At 43.9% G+C, this 27,141-nt stretch overlaps 1 protein-coding gene across 2 annotated transcripts in view; it reads right to left on the minus strand.

Moving 5' to 3' along the window:
• RBM23 (RNA binding motif protein 23) overlaps window positions 1-27,141 on the minus strand; it is a 72,340-nt gene that overhangs the window by 13,223 nt on the left and 31,976 nt on the right. The window contains exons 9-10 of one of the 2 annotated variants that reach the window (XM_075828927.1): window positions 23,936-24,070; window positions 23,782-23,847 (exon numbers count right to left, since the gene is read on the minus strand). In XM_075828927.1, coding sequence (XP_075685042.1) covers window positions 23,782-23,847; window positions 23,936-24,070 — 201 coding nt within the window. The remainder of the gene's footprint in view (window positions 1-23,781; window positions 23,848-23,935; window positions 24,071-27,141) is intronic. The other variant, XM_075828929.1, reaches the window with a different exon arrangement.

Genomic DNA, 27,141 nt, shown 5'->3' on the forward strand with positions numbered 1-27,141 from the left:
AGACCTCTTCAAACCTGACATGGTGCCTAAAAAAATAGGAGGCCCCAAAATCCTCTGGGTGCTCCTTTTGCTTCTGAGGCCTTTGTTTCAGTCCATTAGCACACTAGGTCTACATGTCGCATATTTCTAAAAACTGCAGAATCTGGGCAGTAAATATTAAGTTGTATTTCTCTGGTAAAACCTTCTGCGGTACAGAAAAAAAAAATGTATTGCAAATAAATTTTGGAAAAAATAAAATAAAAATGAAATTTATGAATTTCACCTCTACTTTGCTTTAGGTAGGTAGTGCAATGTATTAGAATAAAAAAAATCTGACCGTTGGACCTTCAAGTCCCCTAGCGGGACTTGAGAAAAAAAAAGTATAAAAAAAAAAGTTTAAAAAGTGCAAAAAATAAAAGTTTGAAAACAATAAAAGTTTCAAGAAATTGCTTTACAAATGTTGGGTTCTTTTTTTCCTTTATTTGTTGAGAAAATAAAAAAATTTGAGCTAAAGCTACGTCTTATTGAAGAAAAAGGATTGTTTTTATTTTCACTGCCCAATTTGAATAAATTCTATGAAACATCCGTGGGGTCAAAACGCTCACTACACCCCTAGATGAATTCCTCAAGAGGTGAAGTTTCCTAAATGGAGTCACTTTTTGGGTGTTTTCATTGTTTTGTCCCCTCAGGGGCTTTGCAAATGTGACCTGGCCTCCGCAAACCGTTCCTGCTAAATGTGATCTCCAAAAGCCAAATGGCGCTCTTTCCCTTCTAAGCCCCGCCGTGTGTTCAAACAGCCGATTACCACCACATGTGGGGTAATGTTTTAGTCGGGAGAAATTGCTTTGCAAATTTTACGGTGCTTTTTCTCCTTCAGTCCTTGTGGAAATGAGAAAAAATTAGCTAAACCTACATTTTCTTTGAAAAAATTTAGATTGTCATTTTCAGGGCCTACTTGCAATAATTTATGCAAAAAACCTGTGTGGTCAAAACACTCACTATACCTCTAGAGAATTTCCCCAATGGGTGTAGTTTCCAAAATGGGGTCACTTGTGGGGGGGGGGGGGGTTTCCACTCTTTTGTTACATCAGGGGCTTTGTAAATGTGACATGGCCTCCGAAAACCATTCCTGCTAGATTTGAGCTCCAAAAGCCAAATAGCGCTCTTTCCCTTCCAAGCCCTGCCGTGTGTCCAAACAGCCGTTTAGGACCACACGTGGGGTATTGTTTTACTCGGGAGAAATTGCTTTACAAATTTTGCGGTTTCCTTGTGGAAATGAGAAAAAAAAAACAAAAAAAAAAAACGCTAAACCTACATTTTCTTTGAAAAATGTAGATATTAATTTTCAGGGCCTACTTCCAATAATTTCTGGTAAAACCTGTGCGGTCAAAATGCTCACTATACCCCTAGATAATTTCCTTGAGGTGTGTAGTTTCCCAGATGGGGTCACTTTTGGGGGATTTTCAGAGTTTTGGCACCGCAAGAGCCCTTCAAACCTGACATGGTGCCTAAAATATATTCTAACAAAAATAAGGCCCCAAAATCCACTAGGTACTCCTTTGCTTCTGTAGCCTGTGCTTCAGTCCAGTAGCAGGCTAGGGCCACATGTGGGATATTTCCTAAAACTGCAGAAACTGGGCAACAAATATTGGGTTGCATTTCTCTGGTAAAACCTTCTGTGTTATAAAAAAAAAATTTTATTAAATTTATTTCTGCAAAAAAATATGAAATTTGTAAATTTCAACTCTACTTTGCTTTAATTCCTGTGAAATGTGTAAAGGGTTAAGACATTTTCTAAATGCTGTTTTGAATACTTTGAGGGGTGAAGTTTTTAAAATGGGGTGACTTTTTGTGGGTTTCTAATATATAAGGCCCTCAAAGCCACTTCACAACTGAACTGGCCCCTGTAAAAATAGCCTTTTGAAATTTTCTTGAAAATGTGAGAAATTGCTGCTAAAGTTCTAAGCCTTGTGAGGTCATAGAAAAATAAAAGGATGTTCAAAAAACGATGCCAATCTAAAGTAGACACATGGGGGATGTTAATTAGCAACAATTTTGTGTGGTATAACTGCCTGTCTTACAAGCAGATACATTTAAATTGAGAAAAATGCTACTTTCTCCAATTTTTCGCTAAATTTTGGTGTTTTTCACAATTAAATAGTGAACATATCGAGCAAATTTTGGCAGTAACTTAAAGTGCAATGTGTCACGAGAAAACACTCTCAGAATCGCTTGGATAGGTGAAAGCATTCCAGAGTTATTACCACATAAAGTGACACATGTCAGATTTGAAAAATGAGGCTCTGTCAGGAAGGTTAAAAGTGGCTAAAGCGGGAAGGGGTTAATAGACAACTGTGCCTGTTTTTACTTTTTTACCAACTAGGCGTTGTACAGAGGAGTGTATGACGCTGACCAATCAGCGTCAAACACTTCTCATTGTTCCAGCCCATTGTTACAGTGTGATTGTGCAGTGAAAGAAGCTGGGCTGGAACAATGAGAAGTGTTTGACGCTGATTGGTCACTGATTGGTCAGCGTCATACACTCCTCTGTACAACGCCCCCTACACTCCTCTGTACAACGCCCAGTTGGTAAAAAGTAAAACACACACCCAGTTGTCTATTAAGAAACTAATTAGCACAAGTCTAAAATGGTTTATAACTTGCTCAAAAATGATCGTTTTTTTTTTTTTTAAAAAGCCACTGTTATCTGCATTATAGCGCCGATCACATTATGTAGGAGATAGGGCACTTATAATCTGGTGACGGAGCCGCTTTAAAGTAGTAAAACATAAAAAAAAAAATACATATTAATTTGGTATCACGGTAATCGTATTGACCCGCAGAATAAAGTTAACATGCCGTTTTTACTGCACGCTGAACGTCGTAGAAACAAAACCACCCAAAAGATTGAGAAAAATTGCTGTTTTTTTCCTATTCCCCCCCACAAATATTTTCTTACCAGTTCCCCACTACATTATATGGTACAATAAACGGTTCTATAAAAATCTGTAACTCGTCCTGCAAAAAAACAAGCCCTCATATGGCAATATTGATGGAAAAATAAAAATATAGTCACAGCTTTTGGAAGGTGGGGAGAAAAAAAACTAAAAATGGCTGCGATGGGAAGGGGTTAATGACCAAGCAATTTTTGTGTTTTTCCATTGTCGCAGCTATAGCTTTTTTTTTTTTCCCCCATCGACATAGCTGTATAAGGACTTGTATTTTTAATAGCACAATTGCAGTGCACATAATTTATTTATTAAGGCCTCTTGCACACGAACGTAAAAACGGCCATAATTACGGGCCCATAGACTTCTATGGGAAGGTGCCCGTGCCGTTGAAAAATATGGAACATGTCCTATTTCAGGCCGTGATTACGGCACGGGCAGGCCCATAGAAGTCTATGGGGCTCCCGTAATTACGGGTGGCTACGTGTGTGCACCCGTAATTACGGGAGCGTTGCTAGGCAATGTCAAGGGATAGTCACTGTCCAGGGTGCTGAAAGAGTTAACTGATCGGCAGTAACTCTTTCAGCACCCGGGAGAGTGACTTCCGGTGGAGTTAATAGTATTAAAAGTTAACTTACCCAGAACTCCCTGCTTCTTCCTCCAGTCCGGTCTCCCGGGATGACGTTTCATCCCATGTGACCGCTGCAGCGGTCACATAGACTGCCGCATCATCCAGGGAGGTCGGACTGGATGTCAAAAGAGGGACTAGGGATGTCACGATACCAGAATTTGGACTTCGATACCGATACTTCGTTTAGTATTGCGATTTCGATACCAATTCTATACTTTGCCAACAGTAAAAAAAAAAAAAAAAGTTCTACCATTTTCTGATGAGGCGCGAGGTGTGATGATGAATTTAACCTCCACGTGCCTCACATTAATAGTAATTAACCCCATCATGTTTCTCAGTCATAATGGGCTAATGTGTAAGGTACATGATGGGGTTAATTACTATTAAGGTGAGGCACATGGAGGTTAAATTCATCACACCTCGTGCCCCACAATAAGGGATAGAAAGCAGTTTTTATTTTATTCTTTTACAGAGTACACATCATAAATGATGCAAAAAAGTTGTGCAGGTTATTACGGCCGCGCCAATACCAAGTGTGTATATTTTATGTATTGAGACTTATTTTAATGTTTATTGCAAAAAAGGTGTGTGTTTTGTTTTTGTTTTGAAATTTTTTTTTTATTTTTTTTTTTAATTCTTTATTTTCGTGGCAACAGCCACATATTTACATAATACACGATACAGCGAGTACATGTGGGAAAATATAACAACTTACAGAAATAAAGATGTATGTATTTGAACTTCACACTGTTAGGCCCCATGCACACGACCGTGCCCGCAATCACGGCCCGCGATTGCGGGCACGGCCGGCCGCTGACTGACAGCCGCATTTTCGGGCCGTGCTCCCATACGAAGTATGGGAGCACGACCCGCAAAATGCGAAAGAACGGACATGTTCCATAATTCCCGGAACATTTCCACGGCACTGACACCCTTCCGTAGTGCTACGGAAAGGTGTCAGTGTTCAATGAAAGTGAATGGCTCAGTTTTTTACGGTCGTGTGCATGGGGCCTAAAACCTTCCACGAGGTAACATTATATGTCATCTTTAAAGTATAAACATGAACTTCCCCACTATGCATAAGAAAGACATATTTAGGCAAAAGTACAGAAGGAAGTAAAAGAGCAAGAAGGGGAGGAAGGAATAGTCACTCCCACCGAGGAGCCCCCCGCCACTCCCGAACAGGGCCCCACGAGTTATCCATCAGTGTCCACACTTCCAAGAATGTCAGTGTAGAAGTCAGGAGTCCTGAAACACAATCCACGGGGCCCACGTGCGGCAGAACCTAGCGTGTGCGTCGTGAATGGAGGAGGTCAGGTCCTCCATATGCATAAGGTCATTGACCTTCGAGACCCAGAGGGACAATGTCGGCGGAGAGGATTTCTTCCAGCGTAAGGGGATACAATGTCGTGCAGCCATCACTAAAAAGTGAAGCAGAGAGCGTTTGTATGTGTGTTAGCCGGAATGTCATAGTGATGGAGGAGGAAGAAGGCCGCGTCCATGTTACAGGTAGTATCAGTTACTTTGAAGATCACCCTCTTGACTCAGTCCCAAAATCCTGTAGTAGTTGGCAAGACCAGAAAGTGTGGAGAAGGGTACCATTGTCCAAACCGCATCTCCAACAAAGAGGTGAGACGGTCGGGAAGATGCGATGAAGACGGACCAGGGTCCTATACCATCGTGAGAGCAATTTAAAGCTAGCCTCCTGATATCGTGAGCTAATTGATGTTTTATGGGCTAGGGTAAGAATTCGGGAACATTGACTTGTGGTAAATGTGATTCCCAGATCAACCTCCTATTCAGAAATGTACCCAGGCGTCGGTAGGTCCGGCGGGTTTAGTAGAAGACGGTAAATCGTGGACAGAGTATGGTGCGCCGGTCCATCCTCGGCACATACCGCTTCCAGCTGAGATCTAGGGGCGTGGAATAGGGCCGAAGAAGGCAATGAAGCGTAGAAGTGGCGGAGTTGGAATAAACGCCAGTAACCCAATGGGGGAGGTCAGGCATCAGTGTCAACTCCGCGAGAGAAAGCCACTCTGAATTCTTCAAGAAGTGCTCTGCCCTAAATACCCCTGCCGACGACCAGGACTTGAACACCGGATCAGTCAATCCAGAGGGAAAGGAAGGGTTTCCCAGAATCGGAGTCATGGGAGAGCAGAGAGGGAGGACTCGATCGAACCATAGGAAGAGCAAAGCAACGGAGTGTGGGGCCAATCGTGGGATGGCGGCGAAGGGACTTGAGAAGTCCCTGTTTCAACCATGGAATCGTCTCTAAAGGAATTTCTGAGAAACCTTGCTCAAGGCCTATCCAGGCCTTAAAGGGGGCATGCCTACACCAATTCACCACTCGCGACAGGTGTGCTGAAATGTAGTACGAGCGAATGTCAGGAAGTGCCAGTCCCCCCGTCTCCCGGGAGCGGCATAGGAGCGCACGATGGAGACGTGGATGTTTGCCATTCCACACAAAGGACTTTTGAATGGTGTTAATCGCTTTGAAGAATGAAGGGGGGACAGCCCTAGGAAGGGCTTGGAAGAGGTATAGTAGACGGGGTAGTATATTCATCTTAAAGATCGTGCAGCGTCCCATCCACGTAAATGTGCCCCCCGTCCATCTGGCACAATCTGCTTTCACTTCCGCGAGAAACCCTGGAAAGTTTAAATTGTAGAGCTCCTTAAGGTCCGCTGGAATGCGCACGCCCAGGTACTTAAGGGCCACCGGGTTCCATTTGAAACTAAAAGATTGCTCTAGTGAAGACAGCAGGGAGGGGGATAGGGAGACATTCATGGCCTCGGATTTGGAATAATTTATTTTAAAGTTAGAGAGGTTGGAAAATCGACTAAACTCCTGCATCAGATTCGGGAGGGAGACGGAGGGGTTAGTAAGAAAGAATAACAGGTCGTCTGCGTACGCTGCCACTTTAGTGACCCGGGATCCCTCTCCTATTCCCTAGATGTCCTGATTTGCACGAACATGTCTTAGGAATGGTTCCAGGGTAAGGATAAAGCTCAAAGGGGACAAGGGGCAGCCCTGTCGTGTCCCATTATGGATTGTAAAATCATCCGAGAGAATACCGTTCACCCTAACACTGGCAGATGGGCAGGAGTACAATGACATTATCCAACCCATCATTTGAGGACCTAGACGGAGAAGTGTTTCCTCCATGTACATCCAATTGACTCTGTCAAATGCTTTTTCAGCATCAATGGACAGGAGCATCAGTGGTACACGGGACAATTGGGACTTGTGTATGAGGTTGATCGCCTTTGTAGTGTTGTCTCGGGCCTCTCGCCCCAGCATGAACCCCGCCTGATCAAGATGGATTACCCCACCAAGCAGGGTTGGCCAGAAGCATTGCCAATATCTTGGCGAAGAGTTTAATGTCTGCGTTAAGCAGTGAGATTGTTCTGTAGCTGGCGCACTGAGAGGGGTCTTGTCCCGATTTGGGAATCACCGCTATATGGGCCCTGAGCGTGTCTGGTGGAACACGTGAAGAGGAGGATAGAGAATTCAGGGATGACAGCAGGTGCGGCCCAAGGCGGGAGAGAAATTTCTTATAGTAGGGTAACGTGAAACCGTCAGGCCCCGGGGCCTTACCAGCAGCGGAGTTTTTGAGTGCATCAGTTAGTTCGGTCGTGGTAATTGGTTCTTCAAAGGCAGTGAGTACCTCCTCTGCCAGGGGCGGCAATCCCGAGTCCGCAATATAGGATTGGATATGTGCACGAAAGTAGTTTGACATCGTGGCCGGGTTGGTGGAGTTGGTGTTGTAAAGAGCAGCGTAAAAGTCGCGGAACTGTGCAGCTATGTCCAGCGGCATGTTGGCTCGTGTGTTGGGGGAGGATGTAATAAAGGGGACATAAGTGCGCGTTTGTTGGATTCGCAGAGCTCTAGCAAGCGATCTGCTGCATTTATTACCATACTCGTAAAAATGGCGCTTACATTTAGAGAGGGTGGCTTTAGCTTTGGATAATAATATGGTACGTAATTCTTCCCGTTTCTGAATTAACGCAGTTCGACATTCTACTTCATGGGTACGCTTGTGTGTAACTTCTAGGGCCTTGATCTCCGACAGTAGCCGAACGATATTCACGGCGCGCTCTTTTTTCAATCGTGCTCCGTGTTTGATGAGAGTGCCGCGAACGCAGCATTTATGTGCCTCCCATAGCAACCTCGGGTTCGTGTCGGCGGATGTGTTTGTGATGAAATAGTCATCAAGCGTACGTTGTACATCCGATGAGATGAGGGGTTCATTAAGAAGCGAGGGATTAAAGAGGCTCTGTCACCAGATTGTGCAACCCCTATCTGCTATTGCAGCAGATAGGCGCTGCAATGTAGATTACAGTAACGTTTTTATTTTTAAAAAACGAGCATTTTTGGCCAAGTTATGACCATTTTCGTATTTATGCAAATGAGGCTTGCAAAAGTCCAAGTGGGCGTGTTTAAAGTAAAAGTCCAACTGGGCGTGTATTATGTGCGTACATCGGGGCGTTTTTACTACTATTACTAGCTGGGCGTTGTGTATAGAAGTGTCATCCACTTCTCTTCACAACGCCCAGCTTCTGGCAATGCAGATCTGTGAGGTCCTGCATCGTGTCGGCACCAGAGGCTACAGATGATTCGGCAGCAGCATCGGCGTTTGCAGGTAAGTCTATGTAGCTACTTACCTGCAAACGCGGATGCTGCTGCAGAATCATCTGTAGCCTCTGGTGCCGACATCATGCAGGACCTGTGAGTGACGTCACAGATCTGCACTGCCAGAAGCTGGGCGTTCTGAAGAGAAGTGGATGATACTTCTCTTCAGAAAGCCCAGCTAGTAAACGTAGTAAACACGCCCCGATGTACGCACATAATACACGCCCAGTTGTACTTTTACTTTTCAACACGCCCAGTTGTACTTTTGCAAGCCTCATTTGCATAAATACGAAAATGGTCATAACTTGGCCAAAAATGCTCGTTTTTTAAAAATAAAAAAGTTACTGTAATCTACATTGCAGCGCCTATCTGCTGCAATAGCAGATAGGGGTTACACAATCTGGTGACAGAGCCTCTTTAAGCTTCCACTGGGATTGGAACATTAACGGAGATTGCAATGACATAGACATCGTGACAAGGGCATGGTCTGAGAAAGAGATCGAGTCAATGTCGGCCGCCTGTAGCGTTGGTAGAGCGCGATGCTTGATAAATATCAGATCAAGACTGGAATAAATGTCGTGTACGGAGGAGTAAAAGGAAAAGTCCCTGTCTGCTGGATGTAAAAGACGCCACGTATCTACATAGTTATGATCATGGAGGGCTCGTTTAATGCAACGTAATTGGGAGTGGGGGATTGACGATTAACCCGATGAAACATCCATGGTTGGTTCCAATGCTACATTGAAGTCACCCCCTAGGACAATGGTACCCTCTCCAAACTCCTCCAATGTATCTAAAAAAACAATCAGTGCTGTACCCTGACCCATATTAGGCAAATAGAAGGAAGCGAAGGTATAGATCTGTGAGTCGATGCTACCCTTGACAAAAAGCATTCGCCCCATCCCATCACTGCGAGAGTCCAAATATTCCCATGGAATAGAGCGGGAAAGAAGGATACTTGTCCCTCTGGATTTCGGGTCGGGAGAAAAACTATGATATGCATGTGGAAACCATAAGTTGGATAACTTAAAGGGTTTCTGTTCACTCAAGTGCGTTTCCTGCAGGAAAGCTACGTGTAGTTGTCTGCCTTTCAGCATGTTAAGCAGGATGGACCGCTTCCCAGGACTATGTAAGCCCTTAACATTCAATGAGCCTATCCGTAGGTCTATCTGGGAGTGACGGGCCATGTTCCCGGCGGGAGTGGGTAGAAGGTAGGGAAGGAAGGACGAGAAAGGTAGAAGTGGAAAATCAGGCAGAAGGAAGGAAAAGAAAATATACAGAAAAGGTGGCCCAGTCAGCAGCATATTAAATGAACAATACAACTTTCGTCCAATGCCCACCAAGAGGTGAGCAAGGGAGGCCGGAACACCTTATATAACCAGGCCTAACCACCAAGGCCCATCAAACAATACCCTCCCTTTTCCTGAGAGACTTAAGAGCGAGATACAGAGGGACACCAGGGCAGGGTTATTGGCCGACTACGAGCTCAAGTTATCATCCAAATAATTTTAGAAGGCCAATAAACCAGCAGGCCTCGCCCGGCACCACATGGCCTAACGTAGCTTCCTGCCAACCGGTACAACAACCCTGCCCGGATGCTCTGCAATGTGCAACTACCCGCCACGTCACCTGTAGTAAATAAAAGGAGGGGAGGGGAGAGAAAAGGGATGGAAGGGAAGAAGAGGAGTGTGGGAGGCAGGTATAAGGGGAGAGCAGACAGATATATCCGATATATCCTGCCAAAAGGTGAGCCAGAAGATGAGCAGGGGATACCGCAGTACATATAACCGTTACAATCACCAGAAGCCCCCTCCTTAAGAACATTAAGATATGCATATGAAGTATGTAGAGAAGGCTAAGACATGTGGTATCAGCCCGGACAGCTAAACAACCGCTAGATGGATATGCAACACGATAGCCCGCATAAAACACTACAATAAATGGGAGTAGCCCATTAACGAATGTTACACTGCTCATATAACATGTAATATAATAGGACCCTAGGCAAAAATACTGTCTCATTAGCATAGTAATACACACTACCCCCTGGTTGTCTGCATGAACATGACCGGCAACGGGCTCTAAAAGATGAGGTGGGAGGGGGGGGGGGGCAAGTTGGGCACAAAGGATGGGAGAAATATAAAGGACAGGGTATATCTACTGTTCTGTGAGTAGCAAAGGATCGGACGTATCGACCCTCTTCTAGGAAAGTCCCGTCGATCATGGGAAAAGAATAAACGTAGCGGGGTTGCTCCAGAGGACCCGTGAGTGAGGAAACTCTTCAGGAGGGCGTAGGAAGAACCTGTAGGCAAAAAAATAAAAAACAAGCAGGAAGGACCGCTAGGCACTTTAGGAAGCCCGATAGCCGTATGAAGCCCTCGATATGTCATCGGGATAACAAATCATAGATCCGGAGACCGGTTCAGGCCTCAGGCGGCAGACGTAGCGAGAGATCTGGCTGAGATCCTATTGGCTGAGAGGGTCTGCTGAAAGGTTGGCTCGGGCGCCGATTACGCCGACGTTGAGGCAGTTCAGTCCGATCCAGTGTCAGCCAGTCCAGGACCGGGAACGGATCGATTTGCAAGAAACAAAATAAGGCCTCTAAATCCGAGGAATGGCACAGGATAAAGGAGGCAGCATCTCTTCTGACGACCACGTGAAATGGATGCCCCCATCTATAAGTGGCTCCAGCCGCTTTGATCTTTTCTAGCAGCGGGTGCAGTAGACGTCTCATGTAAAGTGTCCGTGGCGAGACATCCGGATAGACCGCGACCCTGCCTCCATCAACCGATATCGGACCATGTGACCAAGCTCCTCTGATTATCAAATCCTTGTCTGAGTAGTAGTGCAACCGACACAGGACATCACGCGGGTTTGAAGGGTCGATCGGACCAGGTCTCGAAACTCTGTGCACGCGGTCCAGTAGGAATGTAGCTTCCAGGGGTCTGTCGGTAACTTTATTAAAGATGGCGGTAATTCTATTAGGGAGGTAGTCTCTGGGACCTAAATCCGGGAGGCCCTTCAGTCGAATATTATTTCTGCGGCCTCTGTTTTCTTGATCATCCAGTTGAAGTGCAAGGGATTGCATATGTGTTCTATTAGCAATGGCCGCCTGCTCCAATACATGCACTCTGCTGTCAATGGCGGCGACCGCACCGTCAGTGGAAGTAATCCTGGTGTCCACCCTGTCTACCTCGCGTCTCAGGTCCGCGATATCTTGCTGGTGGGATAGTTCAATTCTGGTCACCAGGGAGTCTAAGTCCTGTCTAGTAGGGAGAGCTTGTATTAGTTCCCCGAGTATGTGTAAGTCTGCATGCAGGGCAGGTTGAAGGGGGATGCCCTCAGAGCTACCAGGCCTGGGGACTGTGTCGATGGCAGGGCAGACAGGGGGATGATAGGGGATACTGGCGGTACCTCATTACTGCTAGTCCCTAGGAGTGAAGCAGGCATCGGTGGGTTGTCCAGCTGCCCCTGCATGCCAGGCGCCATAGCCACAGCCGCGCTCATGCGATCCTCTGCTCTCCACGTGTCTGTTAGCTGTGCTGCGGGCGCCATGACACCCAGGACTCCGGGAGCGGCTTGAGGCGCTGAGAGGAAGCGTTCCATGCTTGCACTCCGTGTCTGAGATCGGGGTAAGGAGCGGGAGGGTGTAGCGCTTTGTCCCCTACGCTTTCCGGGCATTTCCCGGTACTCAGGCTGAATTCTGCGGCTCTACTGCACGGAGCTCCCCCGAAACGCGTGCTCACTCCGCCATGGCTAAGCCCCGCCCCAAAATTAACATTACTTTGTTTTTTTAAACTTTCATGTACTGGCATATATCTATATACTGATAGTACACATGCATATATCTATATCCCAGTACACTAGCCTGTGTACTGATAGTACACAGGCAGTTGTTAGGACATACCTAAGTATGCCCTAGCAACAGGAAATATGGTAAGACAGCCCTGGCGGTCCTTCAATGGACCCGGAGCTGTCTGCCCATATATGGTATGTCCCTTAATCGCGTCACTGGAACTCCCAGTGACGCGATCCAAGGGGCACCCCCCCCTTCTCATTTTCTCCTGAATGCTGCAGTCCGCTATGATCGCAGCATTCACGGGAATAACGCCGGAGATGAGGTTTCTCTGATCTCCGCCGTTATAGAGCGGGGCTGCGGCTGTGTAATACAGTCATTGCCCCGCTCCTGACAGGAAGTGCGTGCGCCGTCAGCCTGAGGTGATGCGGCCGGCGCTGCAGTAATGAGCGGCGGTTCAGCCACTGAAGACAGAACATGGGGGTGTTTTGCAGAGCGCCCGCCATGTTCTGTTTTCAGTGCCGGCAATCATTTGTGCAGCGCCGGCCGCATCGCATCATCCTGACCCTGCTCACTTGTTATCAGGACTCAGGAGCGCGGCAATGACTGTATCACACAGCCGCAGCCCCGCTTTCATACATTCATGTGTTACAATACTGAGCTGTGCGGCTGCACAGCTAAGTATCGAAATACATGAAATAATGGTATCGAACCGTTTGGGGATGCATCCCTAAGAGGGACGCGTCACCAAGACAACGGCCAGGGTACGTATCAACTTCTTTTACTTACAATCGCTGTGGAAACTCTGCCCGAAATGACTGCCCCTCTATAGAGGGATAGAGAGATAGAGAGAAGGGGCTGCCGATTAGTGCAATGCAATTTTGCAGAGAAAACGGGTCCATAAATACTGGTGGAATACGTGACAAAGTACCCGTATTTACGGGAGGAAAAAAATATGTTAGTGTGCATGAGGCCTAAGGCCCAATGAACACGACCGTATTTTTTCCCTCCCGTCAATACGGGTCCTGAAAGGAGGTCACCCCTTAAAAAAGGTTCACATGATCGCTCAGACACCATTTGCTCAGCTTCTCTGTTCAAAAATTTAAATCCCCTGACATAGACTAGCAACGCTCCCGTAATTATGGGTATACACACACGTAACCACCCATAATTACGGGAGCCCCATAGACTTCTATGGGCCTGCCCATGCCGTAATAACGGCCTGAAATAGGACATGACCTATATTTTTGAACAGCCCAGGCACCTTCCCATAGAAGTCTATGGGCCCGTAATTACGGCTGTTTATACGTTCGTGTGCATGAGGCCTTAATAAATTAATTATGCGCACTGCAATTGTGCTATTAAAAAATACAAGTCCTTATACAGCTATGTCGATGAAAAAAAAAGCTATAGCTGCGACAATGGAAAAACACCAAAAATTGCAAATTGGAGCCCATGTATCTTCTCTGTCCGACGCCAAGGTTGAAGGACCTGTGGGTGACGTCACGCTGTGTGTCTGCTGTGAAAGGAGCTGGGTGGGAATGATGAGAAGTGTATGATGCCGATTTCTCAGCGTCATACACTTCTATTCACAACGCCCAGTTGGTAAAACGAGAAAACACGCCCAGTTGTCCATTGAAAAGCTTATTTGCATAAATATAAAATTGCTTATAACTTGGGCAAAAATGATTGTTTTTATAAAAAACAAAACTTTACTGTTCTCTATATTGCAGCGCCGATCACATGCAATAGGAGTTAGGGATTTGATAATCTGGTGACAGAGCCTCTTTAAGCCAATATGAATTAAAAAAAAGGCAATTCTTGCATTGTTTTTTTTATGGCTTTTACGGTGCGGGTTAAATAATGTAATAGTTTTGTCGCTGGGGTCATTACAGACGCGGCGATACCAGAGATGTAAAAAAAATTTTTTTCATAAATCGAAAAGGGGAAAAAAGTGTATTTTTCATAAATTTATTTTTTTTTACTATTTTTATTATAATCTTTAATACACTTTTTTTTAAAAGGTTTTATTTTAGTCCTATGCGCAGTCTACTATGTTTACTATGCGATCATTTGATCGCTTTTATTATACCAGTATAGTGTATTATTACCTGTCATTGTAAGGCGGAGTTCACACGGGGCGGATACGTGGGGGCTGTGTAAAAGCACGAACCGTATCCGCCCTGTGCGCCGCAGGCAATACCGGGAGAAAAAAAAACTGCAAACTGTGTGCAGTTTGTCGCCCGGAATGTCCGCTGCGGGAAAACTCCAGCAGTTAGCATGGGATGAAGAGTCATCCCAGGAGGCTGGCCCTCTGGCGTCATCCAGACCGACCTCTTGGGATAATGTTTCACCCCATATGACAGCATGTGATTGCCTGCTGCGGTCACATGGGATGAGACGTCATGGTGGAAGAAAAACTCCTGGGTAAGAATTTTGTTTTTTCCTCAGAGTTGCATTTTTGCAGCGGAATCGCTGTGAACCCGCAACAAAAAAAAATGCAACAACTGATATTTGTTGCGGGTGTTACCTTCCCAATGAATTCAATGGGGGAAAACCCACAACAAATAAGCAGCGTTTATGCAAATACAATTGCAGCCGAATAAAATTCTGCACCGCAGGTCATTTTCTGAGCGTTTGCGTTTTTTTTCGCTTATCATTTATGCAGTGCGTGGAGGAGATTCGTTCAAATCTCATCCACTCTGCTGCTACAGTATCGTGCTACAGATTTAGTTGCAGAAAAATCTGCAGTATTTACGCTTCGTGTGAACCCGGCCTAATGGAGTCTCCTAAATATAGAATTCTTGCATGAAGAATGATTCTCCGCTCAGTATTTACGCAGCGCGTGGATGAGATTTGTTTTATCTCATCCACTTTGCTGCTACAGTATTTGCTGCAGATAATCCGCAACTAGTTCCGTTGCGAAAAATCCAGTATTTACGCAATGTGTGAACTGACCCTAAAACGGACAGGCATCTCACGGGTTAAAACGGGCGGGATCTATACAGATTCCACTTCCGCCCGCTCGAGCAGGTCCGCCCAAGCCCTCAGCTACTGGAGCAGGGAGCTTTTTCTGCTGCCAGCGGCGCTGCTTCATTACGATGCAGTGCCGTAAAAACGCTAATGCATCAAAATAAAGTCTGTTAGTGACCGCCGTAAAAAATCCTATGGGCAGTCACTAATGGGTTAAAACCCTTTTTAGAAAAAAATATATTTGTTTTTACATCGACGTATTTAAAGAACCGTAGCAATTTTACTTTTCTTCCACATACAACAAGCACACATATGGCTAATGTGTGTACTTGTTTTTTTGCGGGACAAGGTGCCGTTTTCATTGGTACTATTTTGGGGTACATGGTTCATTAAAATAAATTTTATATGCTATGGTGGGGAAAATGGAAAGAAAACAAAAAAGAAGGAATTTTGCCTTTTTAGTATGCCGTTCACCCGGCAGATTATTGTGTTAAGTTCATTGTTCGAGTCGTTACGATCGCGGTGATACAATATGTGTAATCTTTTATTTTCTTACACTCTTACTAAATAAAACCACTTTTTGCCTACTGCTATTACATTATTTAAAGGGTAACTAAACGTTCAAACTTCTGACATGTCATAGTGACATGTCAGAAGTTTTGATTGATGGGGGTCCGAGCACTGAGTCCCCACCAATCGCTAGAACGAAGCGGCAGAAGCCCTTACTATGACATGTCAGAAGTTTGTTGAACGTTTAGTTACCCTTTAACAAGACAGAGCGCTGAATTGTTGGTGCTTTTTAATATTTTTTAATTGTACTACTATTCTCTACTGTTGAGGGAAATGGTAATTGGAGGAAAGGATTGGGTGAGTGGTTTAGGATTTTTTTTTAATGTAATTTTAATGTATTTGTAATGTGTGGTTTCTGTTCTTATGGAGCCTGCGTAGACTGTTAATTTCCCTTTAAGATCAATAAAGTTTAATCTTTTTATTGGAAAAAGCTTTTTTTATTTGCATTTTTTAGTCCAACTAGCAGACTTCACAATGAGATCTTCTAAACGTACACATAATGCCTTGGTATAAATTAGTATACTCAAGCATTATTGCCTGTCAGTGTAAAACAGACAGGTAATCTATTAGGCCGTCATTTCTACTTTCCTCTGGTGATTCTGTACGGAATAGCATATATGCAAAAATATAATGAATATATCAAAAGCAGTCAATTCATATTAGTAAACATCAAAGGCCTTAACAGATTCACATTGGCAGCAGGAAAGATTTTTGGGGGCCATATCTCCCCTTTACAGCTGCTGATAAATCCTTGCATGGTCTAGAGGTCCTGCATACCTCACTGCTTAATTTATAGGAAGAAACCAGGGTAACCGGTCCTCTTTAACCCCTTCCCGCTCCTGGATGTACTATTAGGTCATGGCAGCTGTATCGTTCGCGCTCCATGACCTAATAGTACGTCTCGGGAGTAACGGCCGTCCTCCCAACACATACAGGAGCTGTGACAGCTGCCGTCTCGTACAGCAGCTGTCACAGCTCCTACAGCGGGGACCGATCGCTGTGTCCCCGCTGATTAACCCCTTAAAAGCCGCGTTCTATAGAGATCGCGGCTTTTTAGGGGTTAAGGTGCCATCGCCGGCCTGCTACACAATAGCGGCCGGCGATGGTGACTATGGCAACCGGACACCAAACAATGGCGTCCGGCTATGCCATAGACGGAAGCCTAGTGGGTCCTGACAACGTCAGGACCCACTATGCTTGCTGTCAGTGAGTAGCTGACAGTTCTAATACACTGCACTACGCATGTAGTGCAGTGTATTAGAATAGCGATCAGGGCCTCCTGCCCTCAAGTCCCCTAGTGGGACAAAGTAATAAAGTAAAAAAAAGATGTGTAAAAATAAGAAAATAAAAGTTTTAAAAGCATTAAAAGTAAAAATCCCCCTTTTCCCTTATCAGTCCTTTATTATTAATAAAAATATATAAACAAACAAACTATACATAATTGGTATCGCCGCGTCCGTAACGGCCTGAACTACAAAATTATTTCGTTATTTATCCCGCACGGTGAACGCCGTAAAATAAAATAATAAACCGTACCACAATCACAATTGTTGGGTTACTTCACCTCCCAAAAAATGGAATAAAAAGGGATCAAAAAGTCGCATGTACCGAGAAATGGTAATCATTGAAACTACAGTTCGTTACGCAAAAAATAAGTCCTCGCACGGCTTTATTGATTGAAAAATAAAAAAGTTCTGGCTCTTAGAATAAGGTAACACAAAAAGTGAATGATTGTTTACAAAACGTATTTTATTGTGCAAACGCCATAAGACATAAAAAAAAACTATAAACATCTGGTATCGCCGTAATCGTATTGCCCCGCAGAATAAAGTGAATATGTCATTTATAGCGCACGGTGAACGCTGTAAAAAAAATAGAATAAAAAAACAATAGTAGAATTGCTGTTTTTTAGTCACCACGCCACCTAAAAATAGAATAAAAACTGATCAAAAAGCCGCATGCACCCCAAGAAAACTACAATGGATTCCTCAAGGGGTCTAGTTTCCAAATTGGGGTCACTTTTGGGGGGTTTCCACTGTTTTGGCACCACAAGACCTCTTCAAACCGGACATGGTGCCTAATAAAAATAAAAAATAAAAAGAGGCCTCAAAATCCACTAGGTGCTCCTTTGCTTCGGAGGCCGGTGCTTCAGTCCATTACCGCCCGAGGGCCACATGTGGGATATTTCTCTAAACTGCAGAATCTGGGCAATACATATTGAGTTGCGTTTCTCTGATAAATCCTTTTGGGTTATAAAAAAAATGGTATAAAGAGGATTTTCTGACAAAAAAAAATAATTTAAATTTCACCTCTACTTTGCTCTAAATTTCTGTGAAACACCTAAAGGGTTCATAAACTTTCTAAATGCTGTTGTGAATACTTTGAGGGGTCTAGTTTCTAAAATGGGGTATTTGATAGGGGTTTCTAATATATGGGCCCCTCAAAGCAACTTCAGAACTGAACTGTAACCTAAAAAAATAAATAGAGGCAATACTTTGCTTCTTACATTATACTGATAATGAGCCGTGCCCACCCCGAGATGACCCCAGTTTTGACCGTTTGTATAAACGGAGACCCCTATTAGACCGTTTCAGTGCCCGGTTTTCCCAAGCATTCACCCCCGAGAAGTGTATTTCTATTGAGGAGTCCCTGGTACATTTTAAAAGGGAGGGTTCAATTCCGCGAGTACCTGCCGGGTAAGAGGGCAAGGTATGGCGTGAAGATGTATAAGCTGCGAGAGTGCATCAGGGTATATCTACAGGTTTAGGATAGATGAAGGAAAGGCCACCCCCAAACCAGACTGCATCCTGGACTACAATAGGTACATGGGAGGGATGGACTTGTCAGATCAAATCCTGAAGCCCTAGAGCGCCATGCGGTGTGGTATAAGAAGCTGGCCGGGCACATCATACAGATGGCATTGTACAATGCGTACGTGCTACGTCGATGTGCAGGCCAGACGGGAACTTTCCTGGAATTTCAAGACGTGATTATCAAGAACCTATTCTTTAGGGACCAAGAAGGGGGGGGCACCCAGTACTTCTGGAAGCGGGGCCACACGCATCGTACCAGGGCAACACTTTCCAGGAGAAGTTCCCCAAACTGGCAAGAAGGGAAAAAGTCAAAAGAGGTGCAAAGTCTGCTATAAGAGGGCGATAAGGGATGACACAATATATCAATGTGACACGTGTCCCGAATAACCAGAGCTCTGTATGAAAGAGTGTTTTAAAATTTATCATCCATCACTTGGTTTATAATTTACCCCAATTTTACTTACCCTGATGCACTCCGCACAGCTTATCCCCCCTCGTCTTTCCCCTCTGAGCCCTGCTGTGTGCCCAGGCAGCTGATAACAGCCACATGTAGGGTATTGCCATAGCCGGGAGAACCCACATTACAGTTTATGGGGTGTAGGTCTCCGGTCAAAATGCTCACTACACCTCTAGATGAATGCCTTAAGGGGTGTAGTTTTTAAAACGGGGTCACTTCTTGCGGGTTTCAACTGTACTGGTACCTCAGGGGCTTCTGCATACATGACTTCGCACCAGAAAATCCCCAGTAGGCCAAATGGTGGTCCTTTCCTTCTGAGCCCTCCCATGGGCCCAAACGGCAGTTTATCACCACAAATGGGGTATTGCGGCACTCAGAACAAATTGCGCAACAGAATGGGGTATTTTGTTTCTTGTGAAAATAAGAAATTTTCAGCCAAAACAACATATTATTTCAAAAAAATAAATTTTGTTTTCATTCCCAGCCCAATTCAAATAAGTTCTGTGAAAAAACTATGGGGTCAAAATGGTCACAACACCCATAAATGAATTCCTTGAGGGGTGTAGTTTCCAAAATGGGGTCACTATTGGGGGATTCCTACTGTTTTGGCACCTCAACACCTCTTCAAACCTGGCATGCTGCCTAAAATATATTCTAATAAAAAAGAGGCCTCAAAATGCACTAGGTGCTTCTTTGCTTCTAGGGCTTGTGTTTTAGTCCACGAGTGCACTAGAGCCACATGTGGGACGTTTCTAAAAACTGAAGAATCTGGACAATACATATTTAGTAGTGTTTCTCTGGTAAAACCTTCTGTGTTACAGAAAAAAAATTGAATAAAATTGAAATTCAGCAAGAAAAATGAAATTTGCAAATTTCACCTCTACTTTGCTTTAATTCCTGTGAAATGCCTGAAGGGTTAAAAAAAAAAACTTTCTAAATGCTGTTTTGAATATTTTGAGGGGTCTAGTTTTTAAAATGGGGTGTTTTATCAGGGTTTCTAATACATAGGCCCCTCAAAGCCACTTCAGAACTGAACAGGTAACTTAAAAAAAAGGCTTTTGAAATTTTCTTAAAAATATGAGAAATTGCTGTTTAGGTTCTAAGCCTTGTAACGTCCAAGAAAAATAAAAGAATGTTCAAAAAACGATGCCAATCTAAAGTAGACATGTGGGAAATATGAACTAGTAACTATTTTGGGTGGTATAACCGTCTGTTTTACAAGCAGATGCATTTCAATTCTGAAAAATTCTATTTTTTCAAAATTTTCTCTACATTTTGCAATTTTTCACCAATAAACACTGAATATATCGATCAAATTTTACCACGAACATGAAGCCCAATGTGTCACGAGAAAACAATCTCAGAATCGCTTGGGTAGGTTTAAGCATTCTGACGTTATTACCACATAAAGTGAAATATGTCAGATTTGAAAAATGGGCTCTGAGCCTTAAAGGAAAGGTGTCACGAAAAAAAAATTTTTTATATAAATTTGCATTTAGTGTTTTATTATAAAATCTTTTATTTATGTGTGTGTTTGTTTTTTAAATTTTTGTAACTTTTACTTCACTATAGGGGCTGCCATTTTGTTTTTCATCTCTGTATGTGTCGATTAACGACACATACAGAGATGGAATACGGCAGCTACAGTGCATAGGAGTCAATGAACGGGAGCCGTTCCATTGACTTTGCTCTATGGCTCTGTCCTGCGCAGACGCAGGTCAGAGTCACACAAAGCAGAGCAGCTGTTTGCAGGGAGAGAGCAGGCGCCATCTTGAAGACCAGCTGCACTGCATGTCCCACTCTCTACCTCACAGACCCCCGCTCTCATGACCCCCGACGGGCCCCCCCCACCCGACGCCCCCCTCCCTTGTGTGAAGGACACACAATGAAACTGTACTGGGAAAGCCCTGAACGGTAAATCTCTCTAGTTGTGCTGAGACTGTTTGGGGATGTGACTAATGAACCTCTCAGTCTCAGCACAATTAGAGAGATTGATCGTTCAGGGGTCTGGGAAAGCTGGGTGACCACCATTACCCCTCCTACTGGAGTGTGAGAGGTTCATTAGTCACATCCCCAAACACACTCCACTAGGAGGAGTAATGGTGGTCACCCAGCTTTCCCAGACCCCTGAATGATAAATCTCTCTAGTTGTGCTGAGACTGAGAGGTTCATTAGTCACATTCACAGTCTCAGCACAACTAGAGAAATTTACCGTTCAGGGGTCTGGGAAAGCTGGGTGACCACCATTACCCCTCCCACTGGAGTGTGAGAGGTTCATTAGTCACATCCCTAAACACTCCAGTATGAGGGGGTAATGGTGGTCACCCAGCTTTCTCAGACGCAGATATAACCAGGAAAGGGCTGGATGGACGGGCTGAGGGTGCACAGGGTTTTTGGTGACCCCCTCTGTCATGTGATCGGACCTAGGTTACCGGTTCATCAGACGGGGTTCATGTGACTATAACTCTGTCCATAACAAGAGACAGTGCACTCAGGACAAGCCCTGCCCTCATGCCGTAGTTGTGGTTTTGTCTGTGGTGATGGCGGTGGGTGGCTCTGACACCCGCCTCCCCCGTCGGGTCATCTCAGGACAGAAGGGGTGTCCGGATTGGAGACACTGCGCCGCACCTGTCCTCAGGTTGTGTCTGGTATTGCAGTTCACCTCCATTGAAGTGAATAGGACAGAGCTGTAATACCACACACGACCTGAGGACAGGTGCGGCGCCATGTTTTCCTGGACGACCCCTTTAAGACTTTTCCTGTGTGTGTGTGTGGCAGAGCGGAGTGTGCACGGGCGCCGCTGATACTTCATAGCCGCTTATCAGCTGTTTTGAAGAATCAGCGGCGAGCACGCACGCGCAAAATCAAGTGTTTTTTATGTGTTTTTTTGCACGTAAAATGTGCAAAAAAAAAAAAACATGTCAAATACACGGCGTGTGTACCGGTCAACTGAAAAGTCATTCACTTCACTTTCATCATTCTAAGGCTGGGTTCACACGACCTATTTTCAGGCGTAAACAAGGCGTTTTACGCCTGAAAAGATGGCTCCAATACGTCGGCAAACAACTGCCCATTCATTTGAATGGGTTTGCCGACGTACTGTGCCGACGACCTGTAATTTTACGCGTCACTGTCAAAAGACGGCGCGTAAAATAACAGCCTCGGCAAAGAAGTGCAGGACACTTCTTGGGACGTAATTTGAGCCGTTTTTCATTGAATTCAATGAAGAACAGCTCCAAATTACGGCCGTAATTGACACCTCGCAAAACGCGAGTACGAGCAATTACGTCTGAAATGACGGAGCTGTTTTCTCCTGAAAACAGCTCCGTCATTTCAGACGTAAATGCAGTTAGTGTGTGCACATACCCTAGAGGTATGTTCACACACAATGTTTTCAGCTGAAAAATCGGAAGCAGAACGCCTACAAGCATCTGCCCATTGGTTTCAATGGGAAATACGGAGTTCTGTTCCGACAGGGCATTTTTTACGTGGTAGTTTTCCAAAAACGGCACGTAAAAAGACACCCGACCAAAATGAAGTGCACATCACTTCTTGGGACGTTTTTGGAGCAGTTTTTCATTGACTTTATAGAAAAACAGCTCCAAAAACGGCCGTTAAAAAACGCGAGTTTGATTAAAAAATGGCTGAAAATCAGGAGCGGTTTTCCCTTTGTTTAGTAAGCGTGTGAACATACACTTAGCCTTTTGGTGTGTCCTAGAACTTCTTCCAGCTGCAGAATCACACCCAATATGGCTGCCGGACACTGCTTAGCAATTTGAAGACACCTTTACCTGGCTTGTGAGAGGGGGGTGAGGTTCCCTCCCACATTTACAGCAGCTGTGAGTCAGGTTGCTTTGCCTTATTCACCTTGCTGTAATTCTGGGAAGTGCTCCCCCTGGTGGCCAACATTGGAAAACATGTCAAATTATTATTTAATTTTTAATACTTTCCACCATACGGAAAAAAAAAAAAAAACACAGCAAAAAACGTAAAAAATATAATAGAAATAAGTAACGACACTTAAAAAAAAGGTTTAATTTGCGACACATTCCCTTTAAAGGCCAAAACTAGGCTGCGTCCTTAAGGGGTTAAAGCACCTCTGCAAAGAGAAAGAAGCAATTTAACCTTTTTATGGGCATCTTGAAAGACCGTGTTCACACAGCGTGTATTAGACGCGTTTTTTTACGAACGTTTAAAAACGCGTCGCATAAAAAAAAAGCAGCGTCAGGTTAATTCCTGGCAGGTAAAACACACCGAAAACTCACCTAATTCCCATAGTCAATGGGGAGTCCTAATTATTCGCTAAAAAATGCTAGCGTTTGACACGTTTACACGTCGTTTTGAACGCTGTGTGAACAAGACCAAACAATTATTTTTTAATTGTCTTAATACATCTAAAATGAAACACAAAGCAACTTTGTAATAGATTAAACATTTATAGTTTCTCTTTCAGATACATGTCATTAAAAAAAATATGGTTTAGAAGGTGGACATAACGTTCTAAAAACTTTTGTTAAAAAACAGAAGTATTAAGGAGTGATTCCTTTATTGGCCAACTAGAAAAATTATAATTGCAAATTTTCGGCGCAAAGAGGCCCATTCATAAGGCAAGTTGACAAATGAATAAAAAGAGAATAGAGCACAAAATGTAAAAGATGCATCACAAATACATCATACATGGGGTAATATGTCATCAAGAGAAGCCAAAGTGATTCTGAAGAGGTTCAAGTGGTTGTTAAAAGCAATCACAGCTCCCAAAAGCAAAATTTGTAGTGCTGTAATACAAGGCCAGGCATCCAGGTGAAAATGATCTTGAGAGAGTATTGTGAGCCCCTGTATGTCCGTCAGCTGCTCTCCGCAGAATGCTCAAGTTTGCGCCTCACTAACCTTCTACCAGGCCCTAGATCCTGTATTTTGAATTACACATGACTAAAGATCACAAGTATCAAAACATATCAATACAGTATAATCTTCAGAAACTTACAGTTATAAAACCATAGCCCTTGGACCGTCCAGTATCGGGTTCTCTCAAGAGTTGAATACTGTCAATCTGTTAGAAAATCACAACCAGAACATATAAAATTACCAGTTAAAATAGCACCTCTTGTTTAGTAGCCAAAGCAGATGTGTAAACTTACCTTTCCAAAAGGCTCAAAAATGCCCCTCAGCATATCCTCTGTAATGTTGAAGTGTAAAGACCCTACATAGACACACATGTCTCTCGTATTCTCCCTTTGCAGACTGGCAATGGCAGCCAGGCGGTTTTTCTCAGCCTAAAAAAAAATATATATTTTAATAAAAGGCATGATAAGAAGTAGTTTAGCACAGGAACACAGTTATAAGGCTAACATCACTGTGATATCTTGAGGTTACGCGAACATCTAACCCACTACTTTGCGTTTGTCAATTTTGTACACCAAGGTAAATTACCGTTCTAGCAGTTTTGTCTTCAGGAGTATAAATATGCCCGTCCTCACGATCTGTGGGGAAGTATCCTAGCAGTGGGGGCCCCCAGCGATCAGACAATTATCACCTTTACTTTGGATAGGTGAGAATTGTTCATTCTCGGAGAATCCCTTTAACTTCAGGTAATCTGGTAAACACACGAAAATTGCCCTTCATGCTAATAAGAGGATCCCACTTTAGTATGGAAACAGTCAAAGGGAAGGCTCGATTGGTATAAAAACGGTACATACGCTGATTCTTTTCTTAAGGAATATGTTACATTAGCTTGCTTGTTATTTTTATTATAGAGAAAATGGTAAAAGGCAGACATTTCTTGGTAGATATTTTTCCAAGAGGTTATTATGGTTATAACGATACCAAATAGGTGTTTGTTATTTATCGTGACGTTGTCAAAAACTTGTTCTGCTTTTGGTTTTCTTTTTTTATTACCACTTTGACTTATTTAGGTCTTTATATTTTTTCATATTTCTCCATAAGGAATTTAAAAATATTCTAGGACTATAGAGGTCTGCTATGCCTTAACCACATCCCGACATTTGTCGTATGGATAGATCATGGAAAGCCAGTGCTTCCCGCATTTTGGTACCTATTTGACAAATGGATGGCACCGGCTTAGAAGCTGGGTAAGTGCCATCATCCCCGGATGTCAGCTGCATCTTACAGCTGACATCCGGCTGTAATGGCGGGTACAAAAATTAGCTTCAATCCCCGCCATTAACCCCTTAAATGCAGCGGTCAAAAGCGATCACTGCATTTAACGAGTTTGCAGCTCACCGGCAACCCAGCAATGAAATCGCCTGGGTTCCGGTGGCTGCATTGGCAACCAGAGGCCGTTCAGGCCACGTCCAGAGGCGGGGCCTGAAAAGGCTTCCTTAGCCAACGGAAAGATAGCGCCGGCTCAGGAGCTGAGGTGGATGTCAGCTGTATTTTTTAGCTGACATCCACCTGCAACGGTAGGAACCGGAGCTAGCTCAGATCCCTGCCATTAACCCCTTAGATGCAGCGATCGAAAGCGATCGCTGCATCTTACAGGTTGCTAGCAGATCGGCAGCTTTGCCCTGCAATCGCAGGGATGCCGACTGCTGCTATGGTAACAGGAAGCCTAACAACGGCCCCGAAAGGCCCCGTAATATTTTTTCTTTTTTACAAACATATAATAAATTTCAAGTAATAAAACAAAATACAATCTCCCTTTTCCCTTATCAAGTCCTTTATTATTGAAATTAATAAATAAACCATACAAATTTGTTATCGCCGCGACCGCAACGGCATGAACTATAAAAATATTGTTATTTATTCCACACAGTGATCAGCGTAAAACATTTTTAAAACTGTACCATAATTTGTTTTTTTGGTCACTTTGCACTACAAATATTGAAATAAAAAGCGATTAAAGAGTCAATTGTATCCAAAAATGGTACCTATAAAAAAACTATAGCTCGTCGCACAAAAAACAAGCACTCATACAGCTCCGTCAACGAAAAAAACATTTAAAAAAAAACAAAAAAAAACACACATGCCAGAATTGCAGTTTTTTTTTTTGTCACCTGTCCTCCCCAAAAAAAATAGGATAAAAAGTGATCAAAAAGTGGCATGTATCCCAAAATGGTACCAATAATAAACTACAGCTCGTCCCGCAAAAAAACAGCCCTCATACCACTACGTCTATGAAAAAATAAAGTTAGTTAAGGCTCCAATAAGTCAGGAAATAAAAAATATGCAGTTGTGCAGATCAGAGGGGAACATTTCTTCGGTTTCAGGAGGTGAATTATCAAGGCCCTAAAATTAGGGAACCAGGAAGGGGAGAGCCCAAACATATCCGCTGGAAGCGACGGTGCCCGTATTATACCAGGACAACACTTCCCAGCAAAATTCCCCAAACCGCAAAGGTGCGGAGTGTGGACCAAAAGGGGGATAAGAAACGACACCATATATCAGTGCGACACTGACCTGTGCAGAAAGGATTGCTTCACAGCGTAACACACATCGAACTATGCCCCTGATGTACTCCGCTCGGCTTACATGTACTCCCACAATATAAACTGAAATACCAGTAAGACTCCAACAAAACTACTACCAAGCAAAATCCGCGCTCCAAAAGCCAAATGGCGCTCCCTTCCCTCTGAACCCTACAGCGTTCCCAAACAGCAGTTTACTTCCACGTATATGGCATCACCATACCCAGGAGAACCCTTTTAACAACTTTTGGGGTGTGTCCCCAGTGGCACAACATATTTGCCACTGAAATAGCATAGCTAGTGAAAAGTTTCAATTTTTACTTTGTACCATCCGCAGCGCAATCATTTATGGAAAAGGCCTGTGGGGTGAAAATGCTCACTACACCCCTTAAAAAATGCCATTTCTCAGGGGTTTCTTTTATTACTTCACATCAGAGCCCTGCAATTGTGAACCAATACTGTGTAAATTGCCAAATTAGGCCTCAATTTCACATGGAACTCTTTCACTCCTGAGCCCTGTCAAATGTCCAGGCAAAAGATTAGGGTAACATGTAGGGTGATTCTAAAACCGGGAAACACAGCATAATAATTAGAGAGCGGTCTTATGGTGGCACAAGCTGGACACCACATATTGGCATATCTTTCAATTTCTCAACAAATAATTATTCTAATAAAATCTATGAAACACCTGTGGGGTCAAAACGCTCACTATACCTCTAGATAAATTCCTCAATGGGTATAGTTTCCAGAACGGGGTCACTTGTTGGGGTTTTCCACTGTTTTGACCCCTCAGGGGCTTTGCAAATGTGACATGGCCTCCGCAAACCATTCCTGCTAAATTTGAGCACCAAAAGCCAAAATGGCACTCTTTCCCTTTTAAGCCCTGCCGTGTGTCCAAACAGCCATTTATGACCACACGT

Source organism: Rhinoderma darwinii, chromosome 1 (assembly GCF_050947455.1).
Source record: "Rhinoderma darwinii isolate aRhiDar2 chromosome 1, aRhiDar2.hap1, whole genome shotgun sequence".
NCBI classification, from domain to species: Eukaryota; Metazoa; Chordata; class Amphibia; order Anura; family Rhinodermatidae; genus Rhinoderma; species Rhinoderma darwinii.